General features: G+C 39.0%; 1 protein-coding gene across 7 annotated transcripts in view; it reads right to left on the bottom strand.

Moving 5' to 3' along the window:
• The window catches only part of UNC5D (unc-5 netrin receptor D), a 554,235-nt gene that overhangs the window by 202,460 nt on the left and 323,948 nt on the right, over positions 1–27,827 (bottom strand). For all 7 annotated transcript variants that reach the window (XM_054499220.2, XM_063668623.1, XM_054499221.2 and 4 more), the window contains exon 3: positions 25,558–25,701. In XM_054499220.2, the coding sequence (XP_054355195.1) occupies positions 25,558–25,701 (144 nt within the window). The remainder of the gene's footprint in view (positions 1–25,557; positions 25,702–27,827) is intronic.

The following is a 27,827-nucleotide window of genomic DNA, read 5'->3' as shown; positions in this document are numbered from 1 at the left end:
ATGAGAGTGACTTTAACATATGAGATGTCAGTTTGCTGATGAAGGAGCTGTTTTTTTGTTTGTTTGTTTTGTTTTGGAGATAAGGCCTTGCTCCATCGCCCAGGCTGGAGTGCAATGGTGTGAACACAGCTCACTGTAACCTTGACCTTCCCAGGCTCAAGCTATCCTCCCACCTCAGCTTCCCAAGTAGCTAGGGCTACAGGTGTGTGACATCACACATGGCTAATTTTAAAAAAATTTTCTGGAAATGGGCAGAGTGTCACTTCTTGCTTTGTTGCCCAGTCTGGTCTCCAACTCCTCCTGCGATCCTCCTGCCTTGGCCTCCCAAAATGCTTGGATTACAGGCATGAGCCACTGTGTCCGGCTTTTGTTTGGTTTGTTTGCTATTTTTTTTCCTTTTCCTTCATTGCTTTGTTTTCTGAAGGAAGTTTTGTTACTGCTGCTAAATAGTCATCCCAATTTTGACACCAATTAATCTGTATTCAGCCAGATAAAGTATAGAAAACCAATAGTGCAAATTTCTATTTACATTCTACTTTTGTGTGCTTTCTTTGATCAACAGAAATACAAAATATAAAAAAATACTTAGTTTATGGCTATCTATACACTACTACATTAACTAAGTTATCAGGTGAAAAGACAACTGGAGAAATGTCATTTTTTTCTCCCCATTCTAGTCTCTCAGTAAAATAGGTAAGTAAATACATACATATCTATTTACACACATTTGTATAATTTACATATTTATGTGTGTGTGTGTGTGTGTGTATATATATATATATATATATATATAAACTATTGACAGTGGGACCTAGGAAAGGGTATTACCCATAAACTAGAAACTTCAAGGAACTTCTAATAGATCTCACATAGGCAAGATTGGGTAGAAGAAAAGGCCAATCCAACCTGCTGCTCTTTCCAAATGACATTTGAAATGACTGGAAGAGTCCTAGCAAGACACACATTTCCCTCTCAAAGGTGTACATAAAAAGAACAAAGATTAAAGGCAATGACTGGGGGACAGGGAACAACTAGGGCACTATATATATCTGGATCCAACAGTGGTAACAGGCCGCCGACCTGTTAGGGAGCTGTAATGATCAGACATAATTATACCAAGTGAGAAACACAAGTATCATGGAGTCCTAGTTCTGGCTTGTACCTGATACTGGTGCCAGAACACTGACTACGAAGGAGGGCAAACTTTGAATCCTAAGGAGGGTAAACTTACCAACAAATTCCAGTTAGCTACTAAATATAGTAGACATGATGGAAATAAACTCTTTAGACACAGAGGTATAGCTATGATACTCACCATAGGGCACCCAGTCTAATTTGTTTCTGAATAGGCAATCTGAACACTTTAATCACCTATATGAGCTCCAAGCCTTGAAAGAAACAGACAGGAACTGATCCAATTTCTAATAGTAGGGAAAACATCCTTAGCCATATAACAAGAATTATACTACAAGAGAAGGAAACAAACCATAGCACCAAAAATAGATTTCTTCCTCTAAAAAGACATGAAGCAAGAGGCATATTTTTAGATAATTTCTAATTTTAGTTCTTTAAAGTCAAAAGGAAATAGCAACTGAGAATCTAGAGTAGAGAGTTATAAATAGGATAACATCTGAGATCAAGAAACCGCCACTATGAGGAAAGAAACTAACTGCTGATTTAGAAATACATAAATAAATATGGAGACAGTAAATAGCATATTGAATACTGCAGAAAACTGAACCAGAAGACAGGCAGCATCAGTCAGGATGCATCAGAAAAACAGCAAGTACACCAAATGGTTTAACAGAAAATATTAATATAATGAAATTGAAAGACTAAGTAGGCAAAGGAGAAACGGCAGGAACATTGCAGGGAGCCTGGGCTTGGCAAAGGAGCTCCATACCCTTCTGCTCAATTTATAGATAGACCAGTTGGTATAGACATGGAAGATTGCTGTGTTGGTAGCAGAGTAAGAAATGTCTTCTACTAGTGTGCTTATGGTGATTTGTTCTACATCTGTTTTCCTTGCTCTATCATTGGTTCCATGAAAGCAGGTTCTATGTCCTAGACTTTCACTCCTCTATTCCCAGTGCCTATTGTAATATCTGATACAGGGCAGGTACTTAATAAATACCTGGTGAGTTAATGAGGTAAGGGGAAAGTGATAAAGTGACAATGAGATTGTCAGAGGAAGGACGAAATGAATGACAAAGTAGAGAAAGAGGAATACAACATTACATATAACAGGAATTTTAAAAGGACACAACAAGCTGAAAAAAAGAAACAAAAATCAATTTAATAATAATAATAATAGTTCTCTAAGCTAAAAAAGGACTTGAGTTTGCAAAATGACCCATTGGATATGAGGCAAACTAGCTTTAAAAAGAAACAACCCTAGATAGATCTTAGTTGAAACTGTTAATTTTAACAAAATTAATAAAATGCAAAAATATATTTACAAGTATTTTTGCAGAAAACAAGCAAAAAGAATAATGGAACAAGAATATGGAATTTATTTCCTATGTTTTTTATGTATCAGAGTATACTTAATCAAATTCTTTTTTATTTTTTGCTTTTTTTTTTTTTTTGTAAAAAGCATAGGTGCTAATTTTTTATTTGAAAACAAACAAGTTAGTATTCATGAGTAACCTAACAACAATGTAGTGTCAGACATGATAGGACCATGAGATTGTAAGCAGCCACATACTCTTCCTGAAAACATTACCTTGTAAAATAAACTAACCAATGAAAAACAACTCAATGCAATAATTTCAGTATTTGGAAGTTGTCGGTTTTAAAAACCTGGCAATGGGCAATAAAAATACTTAAAAGTTTTAAACCTAAATACTTTTTATAATATAACTAAAAATATTCACTTAACTATCTAAGGGATCAGGGAAGAAAGATGCATAATATATCATAAATATGCATAACTAATGGTATGAACTTAAAACTGCTGGATCATAGATCTCAGGACCCCACCAGGCAGGAGTGGTCACCGGTGAGGAAGGTGGGGGCTGCAGCTTGTGTTTTTGTTTGAATTTTGGGACTACCACTTACTCATACCTTGACTCAGTAAGTATCCTCGATCTCTCTGCCTCAGCTTCCTCATCAGTGATTTGACGATAATAATTCACATACATTTTTGTGAAGACTAAATGCTAGTATATGTAAAGTCCGTTTAAGAGCACTGGTTGCTTCATAGAGGTCATGTATATTACTAGATCCTATTTTAAAGCCTTGATGATTAAAATGGGGTAGCTTTGTCATAAATCAGGCAAATTAACTATAAACCAGTGCATTTTTCAGAGACACTTAAATAAAAAGAATAATGCAGGATATGATTAAAGTGATACATAAATTAAGTAGGAAAAGATATTAAGATGACTAATTGCCCTTTTGGAGAAAAAAATAAAACTAGATTGATGTCTTTATACCAAAATAAATCTCATATTAGTAAGAAATATTTTTACATAAAACTACAGCAGTAATAAAATAAAATATTCGTTGGATCTTAGGAAGAGGAAGGCTTTTCCAGACTTGAAATTAAAGACCCCTTAAGGGATTGATTGGTAGATAGTGTTTTGTCAAAATTAAAATTTTTTTTTTTTATCTAAAACATTATAAGCAACATCAAGGGCAGAGGGTTAATAGCCTTAATATACAAAGAGCTCTTATGAAACAAAATAAAAACAATACCCTCAAATAAAATGGCGAAGGGACGTGAAACAAAATTTATACAAGAAGAGATACAAGTAGCTAATAAAAATATCTAAAAGGACCAAATCACTAATTATTCAAGAAATGTCAATTTTGAAACCATCAATATATCTCCTTCCTCTTGCAAGAGGCTTAGTTTTGTTTAAGTAATAATGCCCAAGGTTAGCAAGCATATAAGAAACAGTAATATTAAACACTGCTACAAGTGAAAATGGGCATACATGAAGAGCGAGCTGTAATGTGTTACTTCAAAAGTTCATAGATGAACAGTATGGCATTCTGTTTAGCGATAAAAAGGAAAGAAGTATTGATGCATGTTACAACATAGATGAATCTTAAAAATGCTATGCTAGGTGAAAGAAGCCATTCACAAAAGGCCACATATTGTATGATTTGTTTATATGAAATATACAGAAGAGGTAAATCCCTAGAGACAGAAAATAGATGAGTGGTTACCTAGGGCTGCAGCTGAGCAAGGAGTATGGGGAAGGACAGCAAAGAGAAATAGTTTTGGTGGGTTTTTTATGGTGTGACAGAAATATTCTATAATTGACCCTGGTGATGGTTACGCAACTCTGTGAGTATACTAAAAACTACTAAATTGTACACTTTAAATAGGTAAGCTGCATGGTATGTGGATTATATCTCAGTACAGTTATTATTAAAAAGAATTCATTCATACGATTCAATAATTCTACTTCTAAAGTTTTCTAAAAAAAAAGAAAAGATGAGAGCTCCACAGAAAAATGGATGCATAGTGGTATTGCTCAAATAATCATTTATAATGATGAACACTTGCTAATAACCTAATAATATAGGGGTGGTTAATTTTTTGGTGCATTCATACAATAGAACATTATGCAACCATCAAAAATCATAAGCTCAAAATATTCAAGATTATAGGCAAATATTCAGATTAAGTGCTAAATAAAATAGAGTGGAGTACATGATCTCTACCATATGCACGTTAGTAATAAAAATCATTCTCTCCCGAATGTAGTAATTGTATTATTATTAAATACATCTACTTCCAAAGTAGGTATACCTGCATTAAACACCTGTTTTGGCAGGTAATCCTTTTTTTTTTTTTTTTTTTTGAGATGAAGTCTAGCTCTTGTCACCCAGGCTGGAGTACAATGGCCCAATCTCAGCTCACTGCAACCTCTGCCTCCCAGATTCAAGCAATTCTCCTGCCTCAACCTCCTGAGTAGCTGGGATTACAAGCGTGTGCCACCACGTCCGGCTAAAATTTTTGTATTTTTAGTAGAGATGGGGTTTTGCCTTATTGGCCATGCTGGTCTTGAACTCCTGACCTCATGTGAGCCACCTGCCTTGGCCTCCCAAAGTGCTGGGATTACAGTCATGAGCCACTGCACCCAGCTGGTAGGTAATCCTTAATTTGCCTTCATGAGTTGTGTAGAAGTGCAATAGCCTTCTTCACTCACTCCCGCTGTTGACCATGGGCTGGACACTGTGCCAGGCAGTGAGATACCTGACTGAACATGCCACAGACTGCCCTGGCCTTCCCAGAGCATATGTTCTAGCAGGGTGACTAGCCATTAAACAAACAATTAAGAGGTATACATCTGAGTGATGAGATGGAGAAGTGGGAACTACCCTGTAAATGTAGCACAGTGGGGCCCACATAAATCTAGTGATTGCAGAAAAGTTTCTCAGAGAGTAATATCTAAACTGAGGCAGAGAATCTCACAGGCCTAAAAACACACACCAGGTGCCATTTATAGTCTCAATCCGACTTGTACTGGCTTAAAGCATAACCACCATATCCCTTTCCTTTTAAACATATATACATATGCTCTCTCACTTTTTTCTTGCAAGTCTCTGCAAAATGCTTGCCTAGCTACCTCTCTTTCCTAAGTTTTCATATCACATGAGGACACTCTTTTATTAGACTTGTCTTCTATTCATGTATATTGAGAGGGTGGAGCATAAATAGATTTCCACCCTCTGATCTCACTCATAATCATGTGCACATGGTCTATGGGAAGAAGAAAAGCAGTCATTGTCACATTGTTCTGTATAAGGGAACTGAACCAAATTGCATACATATGCATAAAGATAGATTTTTAAATGTGGTTTAAAAATACAAAACCTTACCATCTGAAAATAGCAACTGGTGTGGGATTAGTATATATATATATATATTATTATAGTTATAGGAAAAACCCTAAAAAGAAATTACTAAACATTTTGAAGATTTTCCACTGGATGAAATTTGGTATATTAATTATCTCCTTTATCTGTTTCTGCATTTTCCAAAATTTCTGTAATGAATATGGATTACTTTCATAGCCACCAAAAATCACGTCCAAAAAAAGATCCCTTTCTTCTATGAGTTGTCAAGCATCTCTGTACTAGACCAAACTGTATCAGAAGCCAGGAGAGAAGTACATCTTGTTTCATTTTATTGTACCAAGTTTCACTCCTACGATGTCTATCAAAGAAGGAAGCAAGGAAGATCATATCCTTCAAACTTTTCAGAATTGCAAATTCTGAAATACCCTTCTCTTATTTTAGTCATGGGAATCTGCACATGAGGGCAAAACTTTTCATTGGTTCTATTTATTGCCATATTTCTGGCAGCTGGAAGATAGTGACTTAATACATATTTGTTGAATGAATGAATGAATGAGCAAATGTAATTTCCCACTTCAACTCATCTGAATGATGACTATGAACTAATATGCAACGAAGTCTCTGGCAGTTAAGATGACTAGGAAAAGCAAAACCATGAACAGATATGTGCAATAGGCACTGCAATTATGCTAAAATAACACATTCATTCAGTGTCATCTTTACACACACATTGTATGTGTGTGTGTGTGTTTGAATGGTATGAACAATCATAAGCACAGATCAATTTGGAGCAGCACTCTGTCTAGTTCTGTTCCTTCTCTACCCCATCACTCTGTTTAGTTCCACAGCAGAATGCCAACAAGGCCCACAGTGCCTGGAATCAAAGACAGCAGAAGTGAAGAGGAGGGAGAGGTGACAAAGCCAGGTACTTCGCTAACCTGTAAATCATATAACCAGCAACAGGATCATCCAGAGTCAGCAGTACCTGCCAATAAGTAGTATATCTGGGGCTAGACCTTGGGAAGCAGCAACCTCCCTTTCCTCACCCCATGCCCTATTTGGCCTTTTTCTCATTTTCCTTTCATGCTACTATGTTAGAAAAGTCATTGTAGCACAAGAAAATCAATAAAAATTCAATTCCAAATAACAGTTCTTTGCAGCTCAGCAACACCAGGGAGTTATCGGCTCATTCAATGTTCTGGCAGTTAATGCAATGAAATAAAAATAATTTACTCATTCAAACCAAATCAGCCAGTGAAAAATCATAGTCATTTTTTTAATAGTCATAGTCAAAGCCATTTGTTAAGATTCCAGGAGGATGGTCTGATGTCCCATTAGTTGTCCAACTTCACTGGTATTCAAATAGGCTTTGAATCTTTCCCACCCATATTTCTCTGAAGGAACAACAAACCTCATTTGTCAGACATAAAAGAAAATTGTAACTTACCCAAATACAGAGTATTTATTGTAATAAAAGGGCTGGTTCACATGCAGGATGGGCGCATGCCAGCAAACCGGAAGTCAAGGCCTGGTGCTTCCATGTGGTTCTGCCTCACTCCTCCAGCCCTGAGTTGTTATGACCTAAGAAGTCAGTTACTGACTCCAGTTCCCGAGGGAAGGCACAAAAAAGGCTTTCTGTTAGGTCAATTTTTTCCTCATTGTGATACTCTTTTGTATTTGGCACATTATCTGCGCTCCTCCCGCAAGCCTGGCTTAAACCCTCTACCTTGCTTAGATCTATGTATTATGCACATTTCTTTTCTTGCGTCTCACTTTGTCACCTAGGCTGGAGTGCAGTGGTGCAGTCTCGGCTCACTGTAACCTCTGTTTCCCGGGTTCATGTGATTGTCTTGTCTCAGCCTCTGGAGTAGCTGGGATTACAGGCATATTCCACCATGCCCGGCTAATTTTTGTATTTTTAGTAGAGACGGGGGTTTCTCCATGTTGGCCACGGTGGTCTCGAACTCCTGACCTCAAGTGATCCATCTGCCTCGGCCTCCCAAAGTGCTGGGATTACAGGTGTGAGCCACCATGCCCGGCTGATTCTGCACATTTCTTGACTGGCAGACCCATATTGATATTAGGCTGTTCCCACCTTTCATTTCATGTCTTTGTGTTAGATTTTCCACTTCTTATTTCAGCTGTGTCTCCCTGAGTGATAACTGGCATTAAAGGACAATGCCACATGTAGATTCCTATATATCTGGAACATGTGTATATATATATGTGAATATAATATATATATTCCCCTTAACATTATATATTATATCCATTTTATTGTACCAAGTTTTACTGCTACAATGTCCATCAAAGAAGGAAGCAACAAAGATCATATCCTTCAAAGTTTAGTGAATTACAAATTCTAAAATATTCTTCTTTAATTGTATTTTAGTCATAGGAATCTGCACATAGCACAAAACTTTTCATTGGTTCTGTTTATTGCCACATTTCTGGAATGAATATATATATAGTACATATATATATACACACACACACACACATACACACATATTATGGTTGCAATAATATATTATATATATACATCTTCCTGAAATTCCTGAATATTGCAACCATAACTCCTGTTCAGTAAACCTTACAGCAATAACGAAGAAGGGCCACCTTTGGACGGACGCCACTGAATCACCCTACAACTCTCCATGCACTCTCTTCTCTTGATGCCAGGCACTGAGCATTCTCTGCTTACTGGGACAGCAGGGTGTTTGGCTGATGCAAAAGGTCCTGTCATGCTGACGCTCCTCAAGGCTGTTTCTAGGACCATAAAATAACTTTGGGCCTTTGTGAGATCCCTTGTGCTCTGTAATCCCTCTGCTGGTAAATTGCTGTTATCAGTAAAGCATTTTATAACTAGCACTGTGTATCATTATCCTGTGTTCACAAGTAGTGTAGCTTGTCAGGTAACAGTGGGGTTGCCAAGGGGATAGATATAGTTGTGCTTGCAGTAGGGACATATTATGCTGAGTAGAGACAGTTGTAGTTTTCCAAAATGCTTTAAGAACTAATTTAACGTATTCTCTATTGAGCTACTCCCAACACAATAAGATCTATCGTGTTCAGCCTCTTTTATTTATAAAAACAAAAATTATTCATATTCCAATAAGAAATTGAGAATTTATTGAAAATTAGGAAAATAAAAATCTTAACGATGAGTTTAGGACTGACTGGAAACCAAGACAGACCAGGCTTGAAGAATAAGAAACACAATACCACTGTGTCTTAAAGAGGCTATAACACAGCCAAACGAGGAGATAAAGAGATCCAGTTAGGGTCATGCATGGTGTCTCTTGCTTGTAATTCCAGGATTTGGGGAGGCCAAAGTGGGAGGATCTCTTCAGGCCAGGAGTTTGATACCAGCTTGGGTAACACAGTGAGACCCTCATCTCTCAAAAACAAAACAAACAAAAACAAAACAAAACAAAACAAAACAAACAAACAGGAAAACAACAACAACAACAAAATAGGCTTGGTGGCGCATGCCTGTAGTCCCAGCTACTTAGGAGGCTGAGGCAGGAGAATCGCTTGGGCCCAGGAGTTGGAAGCCACAGTGAGCTATAATAATGCCACTTCACTCCAGTCTGAAAGATGGAGTGAGATTCTGTCTCTATAACACAAAACAAACAAAACAAAACAAAACAAACAAAAAACAGGCCCAGTATAATTCTTTCCTCTGAGTTATTTCATGATCTTCTTAGCACACACGGCCATGTCACTTCTGCCCTTCCTAACCAATCCCCTCTCGCTATTGCCCTAATGGTCTTTTCCGTCGATTGTATTCACTCATGGGTGCTGGTGTCTCAGGGCCACTGCCACCTGCTTCTTTTTTTGTGCCTTCTACCTTCAGTTGTCACTACCAACTGCAGATTCTCTTTCAGGATGAGGTTATACTCAGAAGAGCAAAAATCTACAAGACAATAATCACTTAAATTCTTCTCAAGTGAATCTATCATACTGAGTCAATTCATGTGTCTATCTTGCCTGGGGGTAGATTCTTGGCCCCAAGGATACAACAGTGGGCACATGTGGCACCAGAATGATCACCCCTGCCTACGAAGCCACTCAGCACCATTTCCGTTGGCAAGAAAATAATGGGTAGGAACCCCACATAAGGAAACCATGCCTGTAGAAAGAAGGATTGCTGTTTGCTTTGTCTCCAAGTTCCATAGAAGGCAATTTCTGCATATTGACTGCATTGATTTGGTTGTGTCAATACATAAAGGACAGCTGAAGTTTAACCTAAATAGGAGATATTAACAATCTTCAACAGGAAAAGCTATTAACTGAAAATATAGAAATTCTCTGCTGCCTTGTTTTTAAGGCATTAAACCAAGGGAAAATACGCTGATAACTCACATTTTGTATCTTTACATCATGTTCCACCAAAAGCTATAGGGACAAAATATCTGCAAGTTCCACATTCTGTACATTTGAGAGTGCTGTTGTTCTACTTGCTGTGCTAATGAGAAAATCGGGTCCTAGGTGAATGCAGAAATAGCCACCAAATCAAAGTGTTTTTGATGGAAAACAAAAACAAAAAGATCAGAGCCTGGAAGCACTGACTGCACTTAGGCTGCTCAGTTCCCAAGCAGGATATGAAAAGACTATGCTGGTCATATATATACATTTACACACACACAGGCGCGCGCACACACACACACACACACACACACTTTAGAGATTGGGTATCTCTCTGTCACCCAAGTTGGAGCGCAGTGGTGTGATCATAGCTAACTACAGCTTAAAACTCCTGAGCTCAAGCAATACTACTGTCTCGGCCTCCAAAGAAGCTGGAACTACAGGCACATGCCATCAAGCCTGGCTAATTTTTCAATGTTTTTGTAGAGAAGGGGTCTCACTATGTTGCCTAGGCTGGTCTCCAACTCCTGACCTCAAGTGATCTTCCTGCCTTAGCCTCCCAAAGTGGTGAGATTATAGGCATGAGCCACTGCACCCAGCCTGTGCTGTTCATCCTGTTGTCAAGTATCCCTTTTCTGAGACAGCTTAATTTCTACATCTCCTACAAGCAGTAACAAAGCTTATCTGCAGCTCAGCATCCAGTTGGGCACTCGAATGCAAAATGAACCCCATGGTTGAAGGGACAAAGTTTTGAACACCACATGGACGTGGAGAATCATCCCTGACTTTCCTGAGTGACCTCTGAGTCTTCTACAGGAAATTAGAGGGATGTGAACTAGCAAAAAGTTTAAGAAGAAATGACCTAAAAATAACCTTAAGCTTTCAATACTCACCACCTCATTGTAATTCACTACCACTCCTGGAGAGGGATGAAAGGAAAACAAAGGGATAGGAAAGAGTCAAAAAGAAAAGCCAACCCAGCAGCAAGAAGAAACAATTTAATCACATTATTAGTTTTTTGTTCTTCCCTCATCCCACATCTCCATGAGGCCAGGAAGGTCAATCGGGACAAGATGTGGCCAGTGTCATGAGCATGTAAACATTGGATATGCCACCAAATATCTAGCACCTCCTGCCTCCAGCATGGCCCCACAGAACAACTGAGTGGAAAGAAGGAGGCTGCATTTTGCTTTCCTTAAGCCAATCTTGCCAGAACCGGGAAGATCTAAGGAACCACTTTGGCTCAAAGTTGTTCACCTTTTGGGTAGCCAAATCCGTATTTTTTAAAAAAATAAAATGACCCAGCAGAATGCAGATGAAACTATGAAGAACTGACAAGAAAGATGCAACCACTGCATCAGGAGGATGCTTTCCAGGAAAAGTGAATGATCAATGGCAGTGAAATAGGAGCTATCATGGGGATCTGAGAAAGAAAAGAAATCATTGTGGCTGCAAGAGCTACAATGACTGGTGACTGGAAGCACTGTATAGTCAGGGAAGGGAAGAGAGACATGGGGGTTCATGCCTATGGGGCCAAAAGTTCAAAGTTTGGGAAGTCATGGTGTTCAACCATAGGAATAGCATGATCTGGTTTGCATTTTTCTTCAAGAGTAATCATTCTTGTTGCTGTGTAGAGAATGCATTTCAAGGCAGCAAGAGCAGAAGCAGAGCAGCAAAGAGATTATCATAGGAGATAAATAATGTTTGTATCAGGTGGAGAGAAGAGGACAAATTCAGGATCTAGTTTGGAGGCAGAGGTGGCTGGACTTTTAGGTGAACAGGATGTGACTGAAGGAAAGAAAAGTCCAGGATGACCCATGGGTCTTGTCAGGAGCCCCTGTGGTCCCTTTACTGAAACAGGAAACACTGGGAAATAAACACAAATTTACAGCAATGATTTTTTTCTTTTAATTTTTTTGTTTTTAATTATTATGGGTACATAAGAGGTACATATGTTTATGGAGTACATGTGATGTTTTGATACATGCTTACAATGTGTAATAATCCCATCAGCTTATTGGGATACCCATCACCTCAAGCATTTATTATTTCTTTGTGTTAAGAACATTCCAATTCCATTCTTTTAGTTATTTTAAAATATACAATAAAGTAGTGTTCACCATAGTTCACATTGTTATGCTATCGAATACTAAATCTTATTCATTCTTTAATTACATTTTTATACCCATTAACTATCCCCACTTCCTCCACCAGCACACTGCAGCAGTATTGATGGAGTGAAAACCAAAAAAGTACTTTTTGGGACATAGCCAGTTTGAGACACCTACTAGATATCCAAGTGGATGTGTCAGGTAGGCAGCAGATGAAGAATTTGGGAGACAAGGTGCCATGTTAAGGCTGAGCATGATCAGAATATAGACAGCGAACAAAGCCCTGGAGCGAAAGACTCCACCGAAAGAGAAGACTGTGGATTATGGAGGGAAGAGGCCTCAAGATGGAGATCTAGAATACTACAAAATTTACAGGTGGGAAGAGAAGGAATCTAGACAGAAAATTCAACTGTGGTCAATGAGAAGAAGGAAAACCAGAAGACAGTAAAATCAAGCCCTCCTTCCAGAGATAAGGATTCTAAAGGTCCTGAGTGAGACCCAGGAATCTTAATTTTTAAAAGTTCCCCATGTGATTCTCATGTGTGGCCGGTATCAGGAGTCACTTGGAAAGTGCACAAAACCGAATAGTTGGTCCCAGAACTTGAACCCAGCTCTTCTGACCTCTGCTTCCTCACTCTGTAACTCCTATTCCCTCTCTACATTTTTTAAAAATACAAGCCATTTCATCTTCATGCTGATATTAAATTCCCATCTATTCCTCAAATCATTAACTCTAGTTATTGCTCCAACTGTTCTCTCTTTAGTCAGACTTTGGGAAGGAGTTGTCTACATCATCTCTGCTTTCTCCTCTCTTATAGATTCCTACATCCACACTAATCTCCTATCACCCTGGCTCATACATTGTTTTGTCCAAGTCAATGGAGCCCTTCACGTCAAATGTAAAAAAACTTCTCACTTCTTACTCCAATTGTCAGATCACATTGACACCACTGACCATTTCTTCCTTTACAAATCTTTCCCTTCTCCCTCATGGGTCTCCTAGTGCCTGTTCTACTTTTTTTTTTTTTTCTCTCAGTTTTATTCATGGGATTCTTCTCCTGTGTTCACCCCTTGACCATTTACAGATTTTCACTCATGTTCTGCTGGTTGTTTTTTTCCTCATCAGCAATTTGAGAGCTGAGGACTAAGGTAGAGATTGTGTAGTACAGAAAAAAATGTAGCTAGTTCTCATAACAGCCTGCTCCTTCTATCTTCCCGACAGACGTCTACTCACCTAACTACCACCTACTTACCAGTGACTCTCAATTCTGTATTTTTGATTCTGCTCTCACATCCTTGAGGTTCAGGCTCATAAATACAGCAGCATGATGAAAGCAGTCCATTGAATATTCCACGGGTAGTTCACACATGACATGATTAAAAACTAAAACCAGTATCTCATTCTTCAAACTGGTTTATTTTACTCTATTCATAACCTACTTAATGGAATCATTTGAGCCAGAAACCTAGCGAGCCCAAAACTTGGAGGAGTCCCCAATCTCCTCTCTTACTTCCCCTTAGTTCCATATCTAAGTAGCCATAAACTCTAGCTAATTTTACGTTCCTGAATCCTCACATTTGTACCTTCCTCTTCAACCTATGCTATGCCTGCAGAAGTTCAGGCTGTATCAACACTCCCAAAGATTGGTACAAATCTTCCTTGAGTTGACTCTTGCTCTCCTTAAATCTCTGACAGCAGTGAATGGGACGGTTGAGAGTTTGGAAAGTATGATCGCATCACTGCCTTGCCTATGACATTTCAATGGCCCCAAACTATATTCTGGACAAATCTAAACACTTAGAGAATTTGAACACCCTCCATAATTTGGCCTGTTCACTTCTCTTTGGTAGCCCCATCTTCTGCCATCTTGAGATTCATTCACTACAAGTACTGTGTTGCTTGCTTTCCCACATAGGTCACATGATGTTCCATCCTGGATGGATGGACTCAAACGCTTTCTTTACTTGGAATGCACACTCTAAATTGTTACTCCTCCTTCTTCCTAAGAATTTAGAGCTCAGACATTGACTCAGGAAGTGTATCTTAGGCCTCAAGGATCAGTAAATTGTCACTCTAGGTGGCTCCTAAAATATATTGTGCCTACCACAAACCAGATTCCATGAAAACACTTGTTTATATTTCCCTTATTATAAACTCTTCAAAGAAATGGACAATATTTTATTAGTTATCGTGCTGCCTAGAACATGCTAGATAATTACCCATGGATGCCTGATACTGTTACACCTTAGTTAGTATTCTTTTACCACTTGGCAAGTTTCTGGAATGCATCTTCTCATCCTTACTTAGCTGGTGGAAGGATGTGAAATAATCTAAGAGAACATTCCTAGGCTCAAAGAATCCCCAAAGATTAACTAAGGTAATATTTTTGTTTGTTTTGCTTATCAGCTGTTTGTATTATCTGTTGGAAGTTTCCTTCAGTGGAGAAAATGAGAGTTGAATTGAAATAAAATCTATATCCTCTCCCCAATAAACTTTTACTGAGGTTTTTATGGAAATGGCCATCTTCCAGGAAATTTTAAGGTGAATTTCACCATAAGAATGGCAGACTGAATTAAGCTGTGATTTCCTTCAAAGGTGGTAGCTGTATTTCTGCAAATTCTTCTTGGTAAAATAATTGTTGGCAATAAGTAGTATGAAGGAATACTATTTGGGGAAATTGTCTTTTTCACCATCCACAGTAAGATGTGGTGGAATACGCTTCTGCCTTAGTGGTTCCCGTCTTGGTTTTCTTCACTGTGCATGTGTTAATTAAGCAAAAGTAGCACAACTTATATCAATTACATACGAGTCATTCTCTGTTTCTAGAACCAGAGTCTCTTACAGTTCAGTGTTGCTCACACTGTCTATTAAAATGCTTCTACTGAAAAAGGAGAAAAATTGATTAGCCCCATGCCATCTACGGATGGAAACTAAAAAGATGTTGCAGGCACAAAGTAACTTTGAAGTTTCAAATTAAATCTTCAAAATTTATGCAAGCTTTTGCATTTCACTCCATACTGTATCCATGTTTTATTTTCACAGATCTAAAGGGGAATATAATTGATGCTTCAGAAAGATGTGCCATGTCTATCTGGTGGCTTCTTATATTCCTGGAGCACCAAGCGGTATCCCACATGTAGACAGCATTTTGAGAAACACAGTTAAATAAGCCATTACTTAAAAAGTTCCTCGACACAGGCATGTGTAATGCCTTCCTATGGTTAAACACAGATTAAACATTTTTCTTTTTTCTTTCTTTTTTTTTGAGACAGAGCTTTGCTCTTGTCCCGCAGGCTGGAGTGCAATGACATGATTTCTGCTCACTGCAACCTGAGCCTCCCGGGATCAAGCGATTCTCCTATCTCAGCCTCCTGAGTAGCTGGGATTACAGGCAGGCACCACCACACCTAGCTAATTTTTGTATGTTTAGTAGAAATGAGGTTTCACCATGTTGGCCAGGTCTCCAACTCCTGACCTCAAGTGATCCATCCGCCTCAGCCTCCCAAAGTGCTAGGATTACAGGCATGAGCTACTGCGCCAGGTCACATTTTTCTAAGGATATCATTGAAGTGATGTAGTCTCCTGGGCCTATCACATCAGGAGACACATGCTGTTGATTTGACCCATTTTTGGTGACATTAACGTTGATTACTTGATCAAAGTGGTGTACTACAGGACTTTCCTTTGCAATGCTATTATCTAGTTACCCCTTTGTAATTAATAAGTATCTTGTGAAGTGATACATCCAGATTATATAAATATCCAGTCTTCCTGAAACTTTCACCCATTAGTTTTAGCCTCCATGCTGATGCTTGTGTGAATCAATTCATATTTTACAGATGTCTTTACAATAAGAAAGGGCTCTTCCTTGTGCCATTTACTTATATGTTCACTCATTCATTCATCTTTTAAAATATCAGTGTAGATTCATGGATTCGTATTTCATGAGCTATAATCTTTGCTATCATTTATTTTGATGCTCAAGTTGTCTCAGATTTGACGAGTGGGAGCCCCCTCAGGGGTGCTGCTTCCTTTTCCCATGTTCACATTGAGGGGCAGTAAATAGAACAATGGACCTTCCCTCTCCAAAAATGCAACATCATCAAAGACAAAGGAAGATCAGGGACTTATCCGGATTAAAGAAGGCTAAACTGACCTCACAACTGAATGTAACACATGATCTAGGAATTTGTTATTAAAGGACATTATTGCATAACTGATAAACTAAGATAATGCCCCTAGAATAGATAATAGTATTTTGTCAAATTATTGATGATACTAGTTATGTCAGAAAATGTCCTTGATTTTAAAACATATACCACAAAGTATTTACGAACAAGGGGGTATCATATCTGCACCTTAATCTAAAACAGTTCTGAAAAAAATTTAATTTTCTCTATATAAATAAACATATAGATAAACACAGAAAGAGATCACGCTAATGTAGTAAAATGTTAACGTTTGAAGATTCTCAGTAAAGGGCTTAAGAGAATTCTTTGTATATATTGCAACTTTTCGGAAAGTCTGAAATTATGTCAAATGTTTTAAAACTCTGTTAGTCGCCAGGCGCGGTGGCTCACGCCTGTAATCCCAGCACTTTGGGAGGCCGAGGTGGGAGGATCACGAGGTCAGGAGATCGAGACCATCCTGGCTAACACAGTGAAACCCCGCCTCTACTAAAAATACAAAAAAGTTAGCCGGGCCTGGTGGCAGGCACCTGTAGTCCCAGCTACTGAGGAGGCTGAGGCAGGAGAATTGCATGAACCCAGGAGGTGGAGCTTGCAGTGAGCCGCGATTGTGCCACTGCACTCCAGCCTGGGTGACAGAGTGAGACTCTGTCTCAAAACAAACAAACAAACAACTCTGTTAGTCCATACCTCACCTACTTATTGAATGCAGGATTCCTTCCCCAGTATCACTGCCAGACATGTATTGCTTGCCTATCTATGTACAGTTTATAGGGAGCTGTGGCCATAGGAAGACTGTCTCATCAATGGGCATTTCTAGTTGTTAGCTCAACCCCAAATGTGCCACCTTAAAAGTCAGCTCATGTGATGATGCCTCTGGCGTTCAATCAAAACAGAATAATCCTGTCCCAATTCTACATCAGACAGTTTGAATTCATACCTACCTCTTCCAGGCCAATTATTTGCTTTTTATGTAATGACTGCATATTTGAAATGATTTCTTGAACCATCACCATTACTGCCACTCAGAGCCAACTTCATGGGTGTGTGACCCAGGCAGTCACACAGAGTTCCATGCTTGATGTAATGCACTTGCTGTTGATCACTCAAAACTCTTAATAACGTTTGAACAAAGGGCTCCATATTTTCATTTTGCACTGGGTCCTGCAAATTATGTACACAGTACTGCTGCAAAAAGTCTATGTGGTGCCTTTGTGTAAACTGGACACCCACAGGCACAAGGCCTGATAAGAAAACAGTACCTATGTGCCCAGGAAAACTAGCCTCCTCTTCCTTCAGGTGGATGAAATCATTTTCTAGAGTGTGCATCTTGGCTAGTGAATGCATACTCCGGAATGTGAGAGGAGCTGTATTTCAACACTCATTTTTTTTTACCTGGCTAGATGCTATTACTTGGCTAGATGCACAACTTTATTTAGAGGTCCAGACTTTCAAACCCTACAATAGTATTCCTATATATTAATTTCAGTCTATGGAAAAGGACTGAGCATTTACAGAGTAAAATAATATTGTCTCTTGACTTTGGACACTTTTTTCCACGGGAGAGGAAGGAGAGTTTCAAGCTTTTGTATGATTTATACCAAGTGTTGAGCATTGGTCTTAATATTATGTTCTATGCCATGGGAATACATCCACATTCTGAACAGATAGGAAGGGAGCAGTGGAGGTATTATTGGCAGTTTAGGCCTCTTCCAGAGCTGTACACTGAACAAGAGAGAGTTAGTGATTCTCATGCTTCCTAACTTCCATTCCCATTTTAGAATGGCTTCACTGTAGTACTGTTAGGAGTGCACAAACAAGAAAGGACAAAGATGGCCCTTATCTGTCAATGTAAGCTATGAATTCACTAAGAAGCCAGATGCCATGTTAGATCCATGGTGCAATCATGACCTACAGCTAACAAAGGTCTTTTCCTAGAGCCATATCCTACACTGGTAGGGTTGCTTTTCAAGCCAAACACATTTATAAAACAAAGGTAATATATAAGATTGTGTACTAGGCTAAGGAGTGAAGAAAAAGGGTAATGCAGGTTGAATCCTCAAGCAGTTTACAATCTAACTAGGGACATAAATCCACAAATACCTTCAAAATAACTATCATTCGGGGTATTTTAAGTAGTGTGGTAGAAGTACTAAATCGATGCTTTGAAAACTCAGACACTTAGAATTTATGAAATTTTGAAGCTGGAGGTGCCACAGAGCATTCCTTTCAATGACTTAGTTGGTATGTGAGGATGCTGAGATCAACAAGTGATAGGGGATTTGCTAAACTAGGTTTTGTGAAAGAAACAGCATGCAAGATGGCCCTTGGATTTAGGGAGAGATAGGAGTGTGAGATGGGCCACAGAATATGTTCCAAGGATGAAAAAAAATAGATAAGCAAGTCAAGGAGGGGAAAAAGAGTCCCACATCCTAGACTCTAAGCATCTAGGTCATGCCACTCAAGTGGACAAAGAACACTTGCAGGGATATCATTGGAGATAAGAATGGAAATGTACAGGAAGGCTGCATCTGTAAGCCAGGAAGATGTGCCTAGATGTATTTATTTACATATTCACATTTATGGGTAACAGAGGGCCATTAACAGTTTTTAGTAAGAAATTATTTATCAAAGCCGTGAAACCAAGATCCATAATTGAGGTTTCATTTGATGTCTCTCTTCCATCATTTTCAAAAAATTTTTACCCTTCAGAAAGCAAATGAAAATAATACTTCTTTGACTATGGGAGTTTCAAAGCTTTTGAATGAAATTCTCTTTTAATTTCTTTACTCCTTCTTGGCACAATTGCATAGATATTTTAGGGGTGTCTTAAATCAGCAGCATATTTAAATTATATTCAGGATGTATCACATTTTATACATTAAAAAACAAACAAACAAAATAGTGGTTTTCTGCTGTGTTTTCTTTCAAGTGGCTAACTTGCTATAACAGGCTTGACTAAAACAGGCAAACATTCCCTTCCTTCTCCAATCCCAACAGTCATATGGGAGAAAAGGCCCAAGTGTTAAGAAAAGTTTGCCCAGCCAAGGGTTAGTGGTATAGGCCCAACATTTTATAAGCAGATGAAGAAGAAGGAGAAAAACAGGGAAGAAAATAAAGGGCTAGGTAGCCAAATGTTCACACATGAAAATAAACAACTACAAATAATTGAATATTCCTAGATTTGACAACCGTCCAGCAGCAGAAGTAACAGATGCCATGGCGTGCCCGTCTATCTCTGGCTCTATTGAACCAGACAAACGAGAGGAGGCCCGTGGGAGTTGTTCCCTAGAGATAGACTTCTGCCAATTTTGTGGGGTAAATGTAGGTTGGCTTTATTTATTTATTTTTACCTTTATAAAATAACTTTTGAAACTAGGCCTCCACAATTTCCAGCCCCAGGCAATTGGACAGCAGCCAACATCTTCCTGACACAGTGTGGAATTATTAAGGAAAAAAACAATAGTTTAAGATAACAGGCACCTTGGCTCCTAAAACAAAATGTGTGTGTGCATGCATGTGTACACACACACACACACAACTGGACCATGAGGAGGAATACAATTTACTCTTAAACAGAATCAGAAAGGAAAGCTATTACAGCTTTCTTCAAGGAAACACTCAAAGGTACATGAACTTTTTTCTATTATAGTTTTTAAACTCCCACGTAACAGAAAAGGATCAACATACCTTAGTGCCAACAGCACTCAGGGTGAGAGTTTGAAAGATTCAGGACCTGGTTCCATGTTGGTATCAGCTGGGTGACCTTTGGTCACCTAACTTTTTTTTCTTTTCTTTTTCTTTCCTAAGAGATGGGTTCTTGCTATGTGCCCCAGGGTGGAGTGCAGTGGCTATTCACAGGCGCGATCATAGCACACAACAGCCCCAAAACTCCTAGACTCAAGTGATCCTCCTGCCTCAGCCTCCTGAGTAGCCATGACTACAGGCATGCACCAACATATCCAGCTCACCTAACCTTTTGCCTTTTGAAACATCACTTTCCCAGCTGTTAAATGAGGAATTTGGGTGAATGGTTAAATCAACATTTTCCAAATAGTGCTTCAGAAACATATTCTAGGGTCTTGTTACTAAAAGTATGGCCCACAGACCCACTGGCAGCATCTGTAGGTATCCAGGGAGTTCATCAGAAATATAAAATTGCGCCGGGCACGGTGGCTCACGCCTGTAATCCCAGCACTTTGGGAGGCTGATGCAGGCGGATCACGAGGTCAGGAGACCGACACCATCCTGGCTAACACGGTGAAACCCCGTCTCTACTAAAAATACAAAAAATTAGCCGGGCGTGGTGGCGGGCGCCTGTAGTCCCAGCTACGTGGGAGGCTGAGGGAGGAGAATGGCATGAACCCTGGAGGCGGAGCTTGCAGTGAGCGCAGATCGCACCGCTGCACTCCATCCTGGGCGACAGAGTGAGACTCCATCTCAAAAAAAAAAAAAAGAAAAAAAAAAGAAATATAAAATTGCAGGCCTCATACCAGCCATACTGAATCATTTTAACTGAATCACCAGCATTTTAATAGCATCCTGGTTGATTGCATGCATGTTAAAGTTTGAGAAACACTGCTTCTGGGCAAGACAGCTCAAAGGTGATCATAGAATCACCTGGATACAACTTAATACAAACATGCCTTTCTAGGTCCTTTCTCCAGTCTCAATCTGAAAGCCTGGGGTGAAAGCTAGGACTCTGCCTATTTAACTTAATACGCCACGGAAATCCATTTCAGTGAATACATGCATTATATAAATTTTTTAATTTACATTATTTCCCTTTAAAATCAAATGATCTCAAAGTGGTATAATTCCAATGAGCTTCCTGGTGTTTTTGTAAACATTGGCTAAGGTGATCATGTCAAGACCCTACGTGTCAATGGATCCCTCAGCTGAATTGTCCCAGATGCCATAGAGGTTAAGCCCATGCAGTTTTTTTTTCAGTTTTTTGTTTGTTTTGTGTGGGTTTTTTTTTTTTTGTTTTTTGTTTTTTGTTTTTTTTTTTGACAGTCTCGCTCAGGCTGGAGTGCAATGGCACGATCTCAGCTCACTACAACCTCCACTTCCCGGACTCAAGCGATCCTCCCACCTCAGCCTCCAAAGTAGCTGGGACCACAGGCACATGCCACTGTGCCTGCCTAATTTTTGTAATTTTTTGTAAAGATGGGGTTTCGACATGTTGGCCAGGCTGGTCTCGAACTCCTAGGCTCGAGCATTCTGCCTGCCTTGGCCTTCCAAATTGTTGGGATTACAGGCGTGAGCCACTGCACCCGGCCCATGGCAGTTTTAAAATTGGTAATTCTTGATGGATAATTGGTGAAATGCAGGAAACATAAGGAGCTCTGATGGTGAACTCCAACAATTTAATGAACAATATTAAAATGATACTAATTTTGAAAAGCCCCCTCAAGATGATTGTCATCAGATTCATAAGCTACATTCATCTATCAAAATCCTCATTTAGCACATTAAGATGTCTCTAGTATTTCAAAAACCAATCTTTAAAAGAAGAAACATAGTGAATTATATCCAATTTAGCTTTTCATGTATTGGGAATAAAGACGATCCTCACACACAGTGTGTCACTTGCAGGAAAGTGCTTACAAATAGCAGCCAGAAATCTCTCTCATCCCCATATAACATGAAAGACATTTTTTTCTAAAGTGGATTTTTTCTTTTCCCTGCAAGCAAATCAAAAGAATTCTAAGCAAGGTCCTAAAGGCAATTCCCCCACCCCCCCTGACTTTTGATGCCATTACACTAGTTAAATTTCAATTTACATTTTAATGTACACTGGTCCCCAAGTCAAATGCAATATTTAATGACAAATCATGTCTTGACTTGCATAAATAATTTTAAATAAATTAAAAAACCTCTCACTTGCTACATGAGAAGAAACTAAATATGTGTTGCAAATATTAGAGATTATATTAAGTACATTGGATAATATAGGCTTTAATAATATTCAGACATATTTTTATTTAGAAATCACATCTTTATCACATCTTTGATACAGATATAGAAGAGTGACAAAATAGTTTTTAAATCTCTAAAACAACTTGGGAGCTTATTACCACAAAACTATTTTATGATTCTAAAAAGGTGGGAAGTGATAGAACAGTGTTCTCTGGGGCAAGGCTCAGTGGTTCATGCCTGTAATCCCAGCACTTTGGGAGGCTGAGGAGAAAAAACTGCTTGAGGCCAGGAATTCAAGCAGCCTGGGCAACATAGCAAACCCCATCTCTCTCTCTCTATGTGTATATATATATATTTTAAGTCTATATATATTTTAAGTTCTTTCTCTGTCTCTCTCTCTTTCTTTCTTTCTTGATGGAGTTTTGCTCTTGTTGCCCAGGCTGGAGTACAATAGCGTGATCTCAGCTCACTGCAACCTCTGCCTCCTGGGTTCAAGCGATTCTCATACCTCAGCCTCCCGAGTAGCTGGGATTACAGGCATATGCCACCATGCCTGGCTAATTTTTTTTTTTTTTTTTTTAGTAGAGATGGGGTTTCTCCATGTTGATCAGGCTGGTCTTGAACTCCCGACCTCAGGTGATCCACCCACCTTGGCCTCCCAAAGTGCTGGGATTACAGGAGTGAGCCACCGCACCCGGGCTAAGTGTTTTCTATTTTTCACATTGTTTATTCTCTCATACCTGGGAGAGTTGGGGACCTAGGGCTGACCCAGAATAAATTTTTATAGAATCCATAATCTATAGAAAAATTACTAGGTTACTAAAATTTTAATTCAATTTGTTTCAATAAGGATTAACACAGCTGCAAATGAAAGATGGTGGTGGAGAATCATATATATCATAAAATAATAGCTGATGATTGATAAATGCTCATATGTGCCAGGCACAGTTTTAGATATAGTTTAACTTTAACTATTAAAATAATTCTATGAACTAGGCACCCTTTTATCAATGAAAACATTAAGACACAGAGATGAAATAAATTTTCTACCATCACAAAACTAAGTAGTAGAACTGAAGTTGGAAACCAACAGGACTCTGGAGTCTGGGTTCCTCCCCATGCGACGCATGTGTGAAAGTAGAAACTGCAGGAGCGAAGGCACACGTCAGACATGCGAGGGTGACATGCAGAAGAGCAAAGTGTTTAGAAGGACAGATAATACTGTACACCACGAATGGCAATGGGAAACTAACAAAGGTGTATTTGAGCCATTCTTTGCAACATTTTGTAAGCAAAAACAAGGTTTTTCCCTGGACAAAACCCCTGGAAGTTTCCAGCAGGCAAGTCGCAATGAAGAATTAAGTGAGCAGGAAGGATGGAGATGGGAAGGACGGGCATGTGCAGAGATCAGGGAGAAGCTATTTACAGTAGTTCAGAGTATAGGTCATGTGGGCCTCAGAGAAGTGAAGAACAGGAAAGGAAAAAGTGAGGGTGAGCAGAAAAAAATTGAGGGGGCCTATATTGAAATCCCCTCTGCTGTTTTGCAGATAGAGCCTTGAAATTACCTATTTTATCTTGACTCAAGTCAGATGCCCCGGCTGGCCTGATTGAGACCACGCTGGGAGCACAGACATGAACTTAAGAGGAGATTAAATGCAAACATATTCTCTCTCTCAGCTGGCCTGCTACTTTAAAGTCATAAAATAATTGTTGGCTAAAATTAATTAACTAAATAACTATAGGAAAATATTTCCCTTGGCTCTCACATCAAGAGCCTGGCTTGTGAGGTGACCTCTTCTCCCTGGCCTATCAGAACTCAGGCAATACCCAGGAGAGGGCCTCCCCAAATCGCCAGTAGAATGAAGGTGACATGCATATTTTAAGAGGAAGATTTCATTCCCCAGGAAACATAAATGTCTCTGCAAATAGCAATTCACTCCTATTCTTAATCCCTAAACCATCAACATCTGCTATGAAGAATTACTTGAGTCCTCAAATAAATCTCTCTCATCCTGTATTCTTCGTGACACTCTCAAAAGGCGGTATTTGAATAAAACAACAATAACCATCTCTTCCCCTATCTCTCAATTTCTTTCTAGAGGTGATTTTACAGTCCCAGGCACACAAAAGAGGTTTTATCAGGATCCATGGAGGTGGAATAATGGAAGTGGGAGGGCTGAAGACATTTTCAAGGAGGAGAAAAAAAGTTTGTGTATTTATGAAACTTTTTTAAAATTATAAAAACATTGATGCTGAAATATGATAAAGAAATCTTGGACCCTTCTGAAAAGCAATTTTCTTTCTTTCATACTTTTTTCCAAGTGTGTATTTTTTTTTTTTTTTTTTTTTAGTCCTACTTGGGTCAAACTAATGCAGTTTTAAAACCCATTTCCATGTTTTAAGATTCAGAGTGAAGAGATTGAACAGTAGGTTATAAAAATCCCTTAATGTCTTTAATGTAGTATTTTTGCAGATTTGCTGGAAAGTAAACAGTCATTGCTCAACTTTTCCCATAAGTGTACCTTGAACTTTGTCATTGATGGTGAACAGCAGAATCCATTTGCATGAATTTCATTCTCTCAGGAACAGGTTTTCCCTGGCATTGTTGAGACACCTGCACTCTGATCATCTAGGCAGAATCTCCTAGCCAAACTGATTTGCTGAATGTACTCTGGAGGAAATTATCAAACTTATTTATTTATTTTTTGAGATGGAGTCTCTCTCATTCTGTCACCCAGGTGGTAGTGCAGTGGCACAATCTCAGTTCCCTGCAAACTCCATCTCCTGGGTTCAAGCGATTCTCCTGCCTCAGCCTCTCAAGTAGCTGGGACGACAGATACACACCACCACGCCTGGCTAATTTTTGTATTATTAGTAGAGACAGGGTTTTGCCAGGCTCGTCTCGAGCTCCTAATCTCAAGTGATCCTCCCACCTTGGCCTCCCAAAGTGCGGGATTACAGGCGTGAGCCACTGTGCCACGCCTGGCCAGAAATTATCAAACATTTTAAAATACCATTTTAGAAGAGTAAATTTAAGTCCTCTCATTTACATTCTGTAGAAGCATCTGACATCTGTAAAGCCTCTCTTCAGTTCTATTTAACTCTCATTTGTGGTACTACAAGACAAGGTCACCCAGAATGTACTTACAGGCTATGCGCACAGAGGCCTTCCTGCTCTTGGAGGTACCCAGGTGGCTCCACGCCACACACTGGCACCAATAGTCCTCGGGCCCATGGAAGTCCTCCACCTGTTGCCTGGTAACGTTGATGAACACTTCGCGGACCTTCAAACCTGATGGTGGGAGAGATAAGAGACAAATCAGCTGAGGCTGTTATATTTCTCAAACAGAAAGTTAAGGTTAGCCAACTCTTTTCTTTTTAATTAAACAATCCTGTTTTTAATCAAGGCAAGGTTTTAATTACTTTGACAATAATATATTACAGCTAATTAAATTTCAACAGCTGAGCAGGCTGGAAAGCACACGTGTAAAGTATTATCAACCAATTGCGGCTCCCAGTACCTTGACTTAGTGCTGTTTGTCTTTCTTTGGTACTATATTCCTCATAGATTTTACACAATGTTAATTGCTGGGATTCTCCAAGCGAAAGAGGCCTCCACAAATCAATGCCAGGAACACGGTTCCAAGTTGTTCTAAGTGCCCCTACGTCTGGGTTTGGCAGCTGGGGTGGGTCATTGTAATAGTCTGGCTTAGAAGAAAGAGGAGTCAGTGAACATTTGCAGATGGTGTGACCAGGCTGAAAATCTGAGGAAGGACCAAGGCATCGGCATTCAAAGGCTCAGGAAAACAAAGCCAATGGGACCAAAAGAAGGAATGAGCACAAAGAGAAGACAAGTTGAAATAAGTATTTTTTTTTTTTTTAAGCGATGGGGATCTCACTATGTTGACCAGGCTGGTCTGGAATTTCTGGCCTCAAGTAATCCTCCCCCCTTGGTGTCCCCAAATGCTGGGATTATAGGTGTAAGCCACTGTGCCCAGCCACATGTGATATTTTGATACATGTATACAATATGTACTGATCAAATCACAGTAACTGGGATATCCATCACTTAAAACATTTTTTGCTTTTCTGTATTTTTTCATTGATATATCATAGCAATACACATAAACCAAGTTAGTCTTAAAGCCCTGAGAAGAGAACCCAGGGAGGCCCCCATAGCAATGGTACGAGGAGGTAAAGAAAGGGGGATTTTTATAGAAAGAGTGGCTAAGGGCACAGCAGTGAACTGAGATGCAGCTATTAAGACCATAACCTTTTAATGGTTTTTTTTGTTACTTTCAGTTCTGTTCCTTTATTTTAGTACTTACACTTAATTGTGGCAATAATGTTAATAAATGGAACTATTTTTTAAAATTAAGTACCTAACTGTGCTTTTTCCTTTAAGTCCAAAAGAAATTCAGGGGATAGAAGCATCACTATAATCAAAATGAGTCCAGAACTCTCCATGGAGGAGGTAGATCATGATTATATCTTGGTTTCAGGATTTAAAAAACAAGAATGGAGGTGTAGGATTAGTCAGGCTGGGGAAACGTTCCCTTCCACCCAATCAATAACGTGTTATTTATGGTGTGTGATGAGAGATGGTCATGACCACATAAGTCACCATGTGCAGTTTGAGGTATACTTTCTAAATTTGTAGGAGGAACCCACATAACAGAAAATCATCTTGATGACAGTTGGTAACTCACGTTTCCCCTGTTTGTGAAAGTACAAAAGCACTGTGTTTTCCCTGTCAGAGACTATGAGTCCCGAAAGCCAACTCCTAAATCAAATAGGAGAAAAGAAGCCTTACAGGTGATGATGATGTTTTTCCTGCTGCTTTGTTTTTTCTTTCTTTACACCTTAATGAAAGAAGAAATATGAATGGACGGACAAAGGCCAGGAGAAGGCAGAGTTGGCAGGCAAAGGCAAGAGGGAAGAATGTCACAGAAAGTGGAAATAAAGGAAGGTTTTTAAAAAGTTTCTTAGAAGCAGACAAAAACATATACTGAGGAAAGGACACCCTAATTCAATAAATGGTGCTGGGTAAACTGGACCACCAAATGCAGAAGAATGAAACGGATCCCTCTCACCATATACAACAATTAACTCAAATTGGATTAAAGACTTGAATGTAGGACCATAAGCTGTAAAAATTTTAGAAGAAAACCTAGAAAAATTATTCTAGACATTAGCCTAGGCAAAGAATTTATGACTAAGAACCAAAAGCAAATGCAATAAAAACAAAAATAAGTGAGACTTAAACTGAAAAGCTTTTCCACAACAAAAGAAATAACAGAGTAAATAGCCAACCTACAGAATAGGAGAAAATATTTGCAAACTATACATCTCACAAAGAAATAATATCCAGAATCTACAAGAGACTCAAGCAAGTCAGCAAGAAAAGACAAATAATCC

Source organism: Pongo pygmaeus, chromosome 7 (genome assembly GCF_028885625.2).
Source record: "Pongo pygmaeus isolate AG05252 chromosome 7, NHGRI_mPonPyg2-v2.0_pri, whole genome shotgun sequence".
Classification (NCBI taxonomy): Eukaryota; Metazoa; Chordata; class Mammalia; order Primates; family Hominidae; genus Pongo; species Pongo pygmaeus.
Note: the sequence above shows the minus strand (reverse complement) of the source record. Positions and strands in the feature narration are given on the sequence as shown.